Here is an 11280-nt window from a genome sequence, read left to right on the forward strand (position 1 = left end):
TGCATTCTGTAAAAACTACGCATAGGGTAACCACGTTATGAACTTTTAAAATGTCAATGAGAATTCCATGCAACCATAAAATACAATTGAACTTTTTATTTCAGTTCATGATAACAGAATATATATTCACACCTAACGAAATACCACTGTCGGATAGAACGATGAGGGCCTTCCTGAAGAGCTCGTGGCTTTTCAAAACGTACTTATACGGCTTCATGATGAACCTTTGCATCGTGGAAGTTATGAAGGGTATCGTTGGTAATCCAAGACCTGTGTTCTTCGCGCTGTGCCAACCAGACACTGCTAAGACGTGTAACGGGTAAGAAGCATTCTATTTCCCAATAACGAGGTGATTTTGCTAAATACAAAACAAAATTTTTTTATGGATCATTCTAGATCAACTTCGTTTATACTAACGATATCCTCAAAGAATGTTTCATCACCAATGTGTCATTCGGGCTACAGTTTTGCAATGACATCGACACGGGGTTATAGATCCAGTCAAATCTGGAAAATAATCGGTAGAGGAGGGATGGGTTGACGAGCTCACCGCCCACTTGGTTACCGGAGCCCATAGACATCTACAACGTAAATGCCGCCACCTAAGGTCTCAGTATAGTTACACCGACTGCCCCACCCTTCAAACCGAAAAGAATTCACAGAAATAAGCAGGGTGGTGGTACCTACCCGTGCGGACTCACAAGAGGTCCTACCATCGCTAAAACGGTCTCCACTACTACTACCATTGGAACTCGATCACGAATAAATTCGCTGTCAAAAAAAACGAAACGACTTTATCCCGTTTGAGAATTTATTTGTTTGTTTGCAGCACGGATTTCGTGAGTACTTTCGAGTGCACGTCATCGTACTCCCGCTGGTACCGGATGGATTCGTATCGGAGTTTTCCGTCGGGGCACACATCGTTGTCCGTATACTGCGGGTTTTTCCTGGCGGTGAGTTGTGCGCGAGCTGTACTATATTTTGTATTTGACTCTTAATCATTTTCTATTGTTTATAATTTGAAACGAATTCGATGACGTTGATTTACAGGAGCTGACGCAAGTTGAATTAGTATTTCGGTAGATATTTTTTGAAGGATAGGGGATTTAATTAATTTATTTCTAAACTGTAAACGTTAGTACGGGTCGACGTGTACACTCCACTGGTTTTTTTTTTCTACCTAATCTGGTAGCCTTGAGAGGCTATTCCAGCGTAACCTTAACTAGTAGGTGAGCTCACGGGGCTCTAACCTGACGACGTTGCTAACACGAACCCTAGCAAGAGCCGTGCTTCGCAGAATCTACCACCGGATCGGAAACGCGACCCACTGAGAAGATCCGGCGAGAAACTCAGTGGGCTGTGTCTGAGGGTTAATTTACTCGTCGAGCCCTTCGTCGCAAGCGACGGGTTCGACGAGAACGGTGACCGGTGCTTAAAAGCACCGTTAATGGATCGGGAGGATCCGAAATGACGTGTTTTGGGCGACGTCGACTGCTTTCCATTCTTTCCGCAGGATCGGGAATTATCCACTGGGAGGTGATCCCGGCTTTTTGTGTTTTTTTTTTTCAATTATCTTGAGGAAATTCGAACATACTAAAACAGTGATAACGTATTTAACGATACACGACATAGATTCTTTTGAAGGCAATAAACATGTTCTCCTACACGAGAGTATAATTAAAAATAATTTTACCGTTTATTTATTGTCATTATAATATTATTTCCAATTTCAATACTACACTGTACATTTTTCGTGGTCACGAACGATTAAAGTGTTAAGTGTTATTCCTCGATACTTGATTAATCTGCTAACTACCGTCATTTTTCTCTAGAGTATTTAGTATGGAGATAGGGACAAGGTAAAGCTCTAAATCGAGAGGTGAAAGGCTATTTGGGGTACCTACACGTAAGGGTGAAGCTGATTTAGCCTCTCAAGGCTCTCTCAAAAATACTTAAAAAATAAATAAAAATTACGTGACATGTTAACCGCTTTGAAAGACGGGGGCCATAGCACAATACAACTAAAGCTTCGAGCACGTATTTCAAAATCTCTAGAGAAGAAGTGTTTAAAAATTATTGCCATATGAACTTGGGCCAGAGGCGGATTATCTGTAAGGCAAACTAGGCACGTGCCTAGGGGCGTGTAATTACAAGGGGCGCGCGAGCTCAGAATTTTTAAATAAATAAAGAAAATAACATATCGACGATTAAGAACTAAATGCTGATCTATAATCTAAATTTATAATAGATTATATTGCACAAGCATCGATATACTCGTATTATGAAATATTGCGGGTTTGTTTGTATTTCGTTCGCGCATTAGCGTAAGTACTTTTACTGGTGGTAGGACCTCTTGTGAGTCTGCACGAGTAGGTACCACCACCCCGCCTATTTCTGCCGTGAAGCAGTAATGCGTTTCGGTTTGAAGGGTGGGGCAGCCGTTGTAACCATACTGAGACCTTAGAACTTAAATCTCAAGGTGGGTGGCGAATTATCTCGTAGATGTCTACGGGCTCCAGTAACCACTTAATATCAGATGGGCTGTGAGCTCGTCCACCCATCTTAGCAATAAATAAAAAAAAGGGTCCTGGTCTACCAAAGTCTAGGATTTGATGATACAACGTCATCGTAATTGCAAAAACAACTAGTTAAAATTTATAGTATTATGATGGCCATTTATAGGCCAGTACAGGGCCGCCGATAAAGTGATTGCCTAGGGCGCTCTGGACCTTTAATCCGCCACTGACTTGGGCAATTCGGAAAAGAGTTTTCATTGGTCGTAATATTGGTACTGTTTAGTGGTACCTTCAAAAGCGGGCCTTCAACTGGTCCTACCGCTCCGAGCTGGTGGTCCCGGTGGTCCAGCTCCTCTGCGTGTCGTACTCCGTGCTGTGCTCGCTCACCAGGATCACGGACCGCATGCACCACTGGTGGGACGTCCTGATCGGATCCGCCATTGGACTGATCACTTTGTTGTACACCGTAAGTAAGCTTTAAAGCTCTAAAAGAATATAACACGTTTTTATTTTCAGGTTAAAGAGTTGCTTAGATCACTTTTGGGTTAAAAGACCAGTCAATGTGGTAAATCGGATGTAAACAATGGCCAAACGTTTTGTCGTAATTATTTTAGTACGATGTATAAAATATCTTATGCGTTCATCCCGGTTTTAAACTATATTTATGCGACGTGGTCGTTTTGTCGACGAGCTCATGGCTCACCTTATGTTAAGTGGTTACCGGAGCCCATAGACATCTACAACGTAAATGCGACCACCCACCTTGAGATAAGTATGAGTTCTAAGGTCTCAGTATAGTTACAACGGCTACCCCACCCTTCAAATCAAAACACATTATAGCTTCACGCCGGAAATAGGTAGGGTGGTGGTACCTACCCGTGCGATCTCACATAAGGTCTTATCACCTCTTTTTTTGCTTTTATTGCCCTTATAGGCAGACGAGCATACAGCCCACCTGATGGTGAATGGTTACCGTCGCCCATGGACTTCAGCAATGCCAAGGACAGACCCAAGCCGCTGCCTACCGTTAAGTACTCTCTACAAGCCGCGTTTGAAGAAGGACATACCATAACGCTCGGGAACCACCGTGGAGGGGAGCTCAATCTAAAGCCGGATGGTACATGGCAAAAAAGATCTCTGGAAACGTACTGTGGTTGAACGCAGTGGCTCCAGGTAGTATGGATGAACTCTACTCCGGTGGCGGGCAGTGCGATGGTAAAAACGAGATGATGGTATCATCTCAAGCAATTCCTCAGAGTACTCGCCATAGAACATACGGTACAAAATACAGAGAGAAGCGAAGTCTTTCCGCAGATCCAGAGGTTCCAAACGATAACTATTACAACAAAACGACACGATCTATTAACGGTGCTTTTAGGTATCGTATGGTCACCGTCCTCGCCGAATCCGTCGCTTGCGACGAAGGGCTCGACGAGCGAATTAACCCACAGACACAGCCCACTGAGTTTCACGCCGGATCTTGTCAGTGGTAGGAAAAAAAAACAACGACAATACTGTAGCGGTGGTAATATATCGATGCGTGCAACACTCGGCCGCACTCGGGCGTCATCGGATGCGATCGGAGTTCCCGAACGCGCAGGTGTCCCGTGACGTCATGCTACGAGATTCGCGCGCGTCGATTTAAGTTATTTGTAAAACTTAATTTTAGTTTCAATTCGTATCTTGTAGTGTCTAGGCGTTGTTTACTCTTTTTAATTTAAATTATAACATTGTACACAATATATATATGTATATATTGTTGAATTGGTGTGTTTGACTTTTATATTATGTTCGGAGTAAAATATCCCGCGAATGCGAAGGACAAATAACAAACCACAATACCTACTACCATTCCATTTAAGAACATTAATTTCGCAGGTGATATTTTTAAACGACAACTTCTCGTACTTCAACACGAGCGACTCAGGGGAGGAGGGGGGTACCGCGCCCACGAGAACAGTATTATTCGATGAAAGAAGAGATAGCTAATATTTTAATAGTGAATTACACGTAACTCTCATTATAACACGGTATTTTACAACACGGTTCCACTATAACACGAAAAGAAAATATCCCCAAAACCCTCTTTATAACACGATACTTGTATAACAAGATAACGTGTTTTTTGTTTAAAATTATTTAGATAATTACATTTAACACTTTCAACGCGTAATATATGGAAGTAACCGATATTTTCCAGCTTATTGTTTTATGTTTAATAGATGAAAAAAATACAGGCATAGTTGAGCTGTTTCGTTCAGAAAAATTAGTCTCCTTTTTGTATTGGCTTCTATTCTCATATAACACGGTTTCGCAGAACACGGGTCTTTGTAGGAATGTAGCTACCGTGTTATAATAGGGTTACCTATGATTAATATAATTGTTATTTTTTAATATTTGTTCGTGTCATTTCTGAATGAGCTATAAGCTTTGTTATGTTTCTGTTCACGAGTAAGAACTTAAGAACTAAGTTTGTTGGCTAATGGAACTCCAATCTTTTATTGTGATAAAATTTGAGACGCTCCAGTGAAACTGATTGAATTTCTTGAAAATGACAAAATGAGTGAATGAATAAATGATCGATATTATTTTTTACACTCCTTACTTCACAACCGAAAGGTTATTCATCAAAGACTGATGATTCTATATACATATATGTATATATTTGAATTACCTTACATAATAATATGTTGAGGTTGCCATACAATTAGATTTTGTTTTAAGTAAAACGTTGTATAGTATTATGTTGTATGTAAGTTACTATATCATTAGGATATATTTATTTATACGATTGTTTTTATACAGATAAGTCTAAGTCGCAGGTTCGATGTTGGTCAAGTACGATAATTCCCGATAACTTATGCAAATTATCTTATTTTTCAGGAGAAACGTTGGAAAATTCAACATCTTATTGTATATAATTCTTATATTTTTTTTTTTATTGCTTTGATGGGTGGACGAGCTCACCACCCACCTGGTGTTAAGTGGTTACTGGAGCCCATAGACATCTACAACGTAAATGCGCCACCCACCTTGAGATATAAGTTCTAAGGTCTCAGTATAGTTACAACGGCTGCCCCACCCTTCAAACCGAAACGCATTACTGCTTCACGGCAGAAATAGGCAGGGTGTTGGTACCTACCCGTGCGGACTCACAAGAGGTCCTCCCACCAGTAAATTCTGCTAGGCTATAGAAATAAAATGATAATATTTAAATTACAAACTTCATCAGTAAAAGCAAACATCTCTCTCGTCAGCTCACTATAACTAAAAAATGTATTTTCTCATACCCAGTTCAGTGTTAACTGATGAAGTTTAAAGTTGTAGTTTAAATATTATTTTATTTCTATAGTCTGGCAGAACTATATAAGCATTATATAATAAGATGATAATATTTGTTTATATATGTTTTTATATGTATATATTTATATATATATATCTATATATTTATGTATATGTATTTATTTAAGTACTATGTATTATGTATGTTATATATACACATAATATATGTTTAAGTAATATCCCCTTCACACTACACCTACCAAGCTTCATCTCTGCACTCCCCTAAGGTAGACTGTTAGAGAATGCCTATGGCATTAAGTCCGCCTTTATACTTTCTAGTATATGAAGTTATAAATAAGTAAATAAATAAATAAATTTTCCAACGATACTCATGAAAAATTACACAATTTGCATAAGTGACGTTATCGCACCGTATTATGTGCGATGTGTTCAGTCTTGTATATTAATACGTGGACATTATCGGTGACATTGCCACCGGTCGACTGCCGGTGACAATAAAAAATATCCGTGAGAAGCGTTTTGAGTTGCAATTAGTCGTAAATATATTAACTATTGTTTAGAATGTACGAAAACGCGTTGCAAAAAAACTATAGTATAGATCCGTCCATTTGTAAACGAAATATTAACTAGTTCAATATAAAAGTTTATCAAATTTGACATCCTTGAAATATTATTACTAAAATTTAATTGACAATAGTTTTATAGTTTGTAGATAGACGGAAGATCTTCCGCCGAGCGGATGACATTGCTCGGTAGACCGACGGTCCGAATGTTGTTGTTCGGAACTTGTATATAATAATATGCGCTTTATCTTGAAAATGTCGTAAGCGAGATTCAGACATCTGTCAATTATGTTGCGTTGTATGATGGCTACCCGCCACAATAGTAACTATAATTATTGAACGAATAAATAATTATAGATGATTTATTACTTATTTTTATATAGATGGGTTGTCAACCTATTAACACGAAGACAAATGAGTCGTCTATTATCAAAGGTGGCAATCTGTACATTTGGACAAAAAAATGTTATTGATATGTCAATACAGATTGATTTGAATATAATCGTCTCCTTCAAAGAATACGGTTCAAAACCTGCATTAAATAAAGGTTAATAGTTAACCTGTTATTTATCTAAGATGTCGTTCCGAAGAGTTTTGTGACTGCCAATGGAATACAAAGTCAATAATTCGTTTTTCTGATATACCAATAATTGTCCAAAAGTCAGATTGCCGGCTTTGATAATAGTCGACTCAAATAATATTAATTAAGTGTTTGAAATAAAAGTGCTATGAGAGAGTAGAAGATACGCTCTGTCCCTTTCTCAAGAAACGCGGGTATAATAGAATTTACCTCGCGTTTGATGACGTCACTGTTGCTATACGAATCTTAAATCTGATTCGATTTCATTAATTGGCTGTATTCGATTTGTATTTTAACAAAATTATCAGTCAGTCTGCATTTAGTTTTAAACAAAAATCACCTTTATTCGCTTGTGAATTGTTGATTAATCTCTCGTTTGATCTCGAAATTTCGAATACAATTAAGGAATCAATAATTTTAAAATCTCCGTTAGTTTTACGCCACGCAGCGTCCGATTACAGCATCGATCGAGATCATTAACATGCGACATAATCCTCCGATATCGAGAATTCATACCACAGTATTGAATTAGAATAGCAACCTTAAAAAACTCGACGTTCGTTATAAGGGTATCCATCTTGTGTTTTAATTTCATAATATGTCTCTCAACGTCAAATACAATTAACAATTTACATATGTCAAAGCATGAGTTCGTTTTCGACTGCTATTTATAAATTTGACAGTTAGGATTTTAAAAGGCATCTTTGTGTGACGTTTTTGTGTACGGACAGTTCTTTCTACTCGTAGTATTTTTAGTGATTTTAAATGGATAAAGTCATATGAAGTTTGTGTTGTTTGTATTTAGCTATAGTATACTGTATATTTTTTGTAAATAAAAATATAAATGACATTGCTTGTTCGTTTTATTTACTTCAATGATATTATTCAGGATGTCGTCGCCTAAAGGATTAGATGCCATCGTTATTACTGTATAACGCCATGTTAATGTGCCGATGTTCGAATCCCGGCGGCTGATGGTACTTATGAGTTGTAAGTCTCACTCTTTACAGTGTGCTTAGTGCGGGTTTGGTGGCCCACCTCAAGGTTGGTGGCAATAAATCGCTTTAAAATCCACTTCGATAAAGCGGCACGACACGAGAACCCTCTCATCGTGGCCGCCGGTAACTACATTCCCGATCCTGCGGAAAGAATGGAAAGCAGTCGACGTCGCCCAAAACACGTCATCTCGGATCCTCCCGATCCACTGACGGTGCTTCTAGGTACTTCAAGCACCAGTCACCGTTCTCGTCGAACCCGTCGCTTGCGACGAAGGGCTCGACGAGTAAATTAACTCTCAGACACAGCCCACTGAGTTTCTCGCCGGATCTTCTCAGTGGGTCGCGTTTCCGATCCGGTGGTAGATTCTGCGAAGCACGGCTCTTGCTAGGGTTCGTGTTAGCAACGTCGTCAGGTTTGAGCCCCGTGAGCTCCCCTACTAGTTAAGGTTACGCTGGAATAGCCTCTCAAGGCTACCAGATTAAGTAGGAAAAAATAAAAACTTTAAAATGTCCATAGGCTTCGACAACCACTTAAAATGAATACAGACAATAATAATAAAGAAACTTAATCACGTAATCACGATAAATAATCACACAACGACAATTAAATAAAATCATTGAATCGTTAAAATTAAAATATGAAAGCCAATTAAATATTTTATAATAGTCGGACATCCCGCAGTCAAGCCACGAGCTCTATAAAAATTGAAAAATGACGTAAACCACGTATCTATAACTATACTGGAGTATAGAGTATAAAAAAAAAAAAAGTTTTAGAAATATTCATGATCACAGTTCGTTACAGTTTCTTCACATCTTCTTATACCCTTACACACATCACAGTTTCTTATACCCTTCAATAGTCTCCAGAAGCTAATTTAAAAACGTATAAAACAAAAGTAAACACACTTCACCTCGCTTGTACAATTAGGATTACGAAAAAATTCCACTACTAAGAGTACATTCCATTTACTACAATTGTCCCCTAGAAATGAAATATGGGACATGATGATACATATTTCGTAACGCTAGGGCCCATTACGGACCATTAGAAAAATAAGGATGCGGTGATTTCCATTCTCGTGTGACCCGCCCTTTGTACTAAACAATTTGATGTAGCGTTTATTTGAATGCAGGCAGGGTTCAAGGGAATTTTGACAAGTTAAAATAAGTTCAGTTAAAAATTGTTTGATTTTTTTTCAAAAATCGACATCAGTATATTCCGTATCATAAAATGTATTAACTAGCACTTAAATCCTATTTATTTGGAAGTTAGTGTACAGTCTGTCGCAGAAATCGACCGAATGGTGATACCAAAGCGTCTGACACTACCACCAGTAAGATAGGTATAAAAAAAGAATACTAATAAGCATAATAATTATACTAACTACGTCACCTTGTCGAGGGATGTATACCTATGCGTAAACCTAAACAAACAGATTAGTTCACCGTTTTAGAACTGTATTTGTTTCGACTTTTGCAAATCGTAGATAGTAGTAAAACAAATTAAAAAAACGAGTGGCATTAATGCAATTAGCAATAAACGAAAAAAAAACATTCAAAAAAAGAAGATAGTAAATTTTATCATTATCTGACCAGTAGTTATTTAGCTAACATAATGATCATCTCAACATACAAATTAATCTTCACTAATTAACAACAACAGTTAGCAGATAAACTTTTAACATTTGCGCATGACAATCTGTTTATTCGAGATAAAACTTTGATTCCTCAGAGCACCGAGTTCAGAACGTCAGATGACTTTGTTTATTTAATTAGTTTCGAGATAATTACATTGATTTTGATACAACATTAATTGAATTGACAAGATTTGATTACAATGTAACATTGACGAATGATTCGAATGGAAGAATTTAGTTCCAAAAGGCTCATTTTATTTATTTAATAGATACCTCTGTCGTACTGTGCGTCTCTTTAACCTTCCTGTAGTTCGTTCTTTCCCACGAACTGAAGGAATTAAAACAAAACTTATTTAAAATGCTAAGAACTATTTCCGAAGCTAAAATCTAATATTACGGTACCGGTGACTACTATGAGCATTAACGGAGTACCCCTGTCTAGGCTGTTCGCCAAAGCCAATGTTTGCCGTTTTGAAGGATGAGACGGTTGTTATCCAATACGGTCAAAGCCTCGCCCTCTAGACTCAAGCTTTGATAAGGGCATCACCTGGCGTCCATGGATCGGACAACGAGATCCTTCATTCATCTATGCAATAAAAAAAAGCGAAATGAAAGAGACAGAAAATCATTGATAAACACAGATTTTAAAATTAAATTTGTTTGAGCGGTAATCGAAATAAAAGCCTAGCGCGTCACACGAGGTCATTGAACTCTACTGCTCCAACTAATTCTCAACTTAACATTGCGTACAGCAAAAAGAACATCTAAAAAATAAAATAGGATAAAATGTATAAATGTTTTGTGTTATAAATTACATAAGGTAAATTGTTGAAGTAAAAAATATAAAATATTCATTGTAAATTAATTACCCATCTTCGGCTCACGGGATGCACCACAGGGGTCGAAAAGTCTGAATCTCATTAAAGTCTCTGATGAAAACTTAAACAGAAATAAATACCCATGTTGAAAAGAAATCTTTGCTGAATTACGACCTAAAAAAGATAAGTAAGCAAGCAATGCCAACAAATTTAATGGATGCCGTACTATTATTATTTTTTTGCGATTTTTGCCAAAAGTAATTAAATGCATATGGATAAAGAATTACTCAAACAAGCTATTCCTACTTTTAGTTTTTTGATTATACATTATTACTGGTGGTAGGACCTCTTGTGAGTCCGCACGGGAAGGTACCACCGCCCCGCCTATTTCTGCCGTGAAGCAGTAATGCGTTTCGGTTTGAAGGGTGGGGCAGCCGTTGTAACTATACTGAGACCTTAGAACTTATATCTCAAGCTGTGTGGCGCATTTACGTTGTAGATGTCTATGGGTTCCAGTAACCACTTAACACCAGGCGGGCTGTGAGCTCGTCCACACATCTAGGCAATAAAAAAAATAAAAAAAAAAACTGTCGAATAGTCCCCTTTCAATGTGTTATAGCTAATAGCCTAGATGAGCCATGGGGGTCCGGGTTTCTTACATTCAACAGAAAACTTGTGGTCAGGGGTATTCTAGGCAGGTGAGTTGCGGCGGTCCCAAGGGATCGCTAATTTTGTTTTGGCAAAATAATAGTATCCACCCACAGGGACCGCTCCGGTACTTAACCTGTTAAACATTCAATAGGGAACAAGGATTGGAAGAGGACTTTGAGGAATTGGAAGAGGAAGAGGACACTGTCGTCGT

The 11280-nt window shown here is 38.1% G+C and overlaps 1 protein-coding gene across 3 annotated transcripts in view; it reads left to right on the forward strand.

Moving 5' to 3' along the window:
* LOC101736692 (phospholipid phosphatase 2) overlaps nt 1–7815 on the forward strand; it is a 53814-nt gene extending 45999 nt beyond the window's left edge. For all 3 annotated transcript variants that reach the window (XM_038017751.2, XM_038017750.2, XM_062673926.1), the window contains 4 exons: nt 105–319; nt 830–953; nt 2800–2982; nt 4395–7815. In XM_038017751.2, the coding sequence (XP_037873679.1) occupies nt 105–319; nt 830–953; nt 2800–2982; nt 4395–4505 (633 nt within the window). In that variant the 3' untranslated portion in view covers nt 4506–7815. The remainder of the gene's footprint in view (nt 1–104; nt 320–829; nt 954–2799; nt 2983–4394) is intronic.
* The last annotated feature ends 3465 nt before the right edge of the window (nt 7816–11280 follow it).

This window comes from Bombyx mori, chromosome 19, assembly GCF_030269925.1.
Source record: "Bombyx mori chromosome 19, ASM3026992v2".
In the NCBI taxonomy this organism is placed as follows: domain Eukaryota; kingdom Metazoa; phylum Arthropoda; class Insecta; order Lepidoptera; family Bombycidae; genus Bombyx; species Bombyx mori.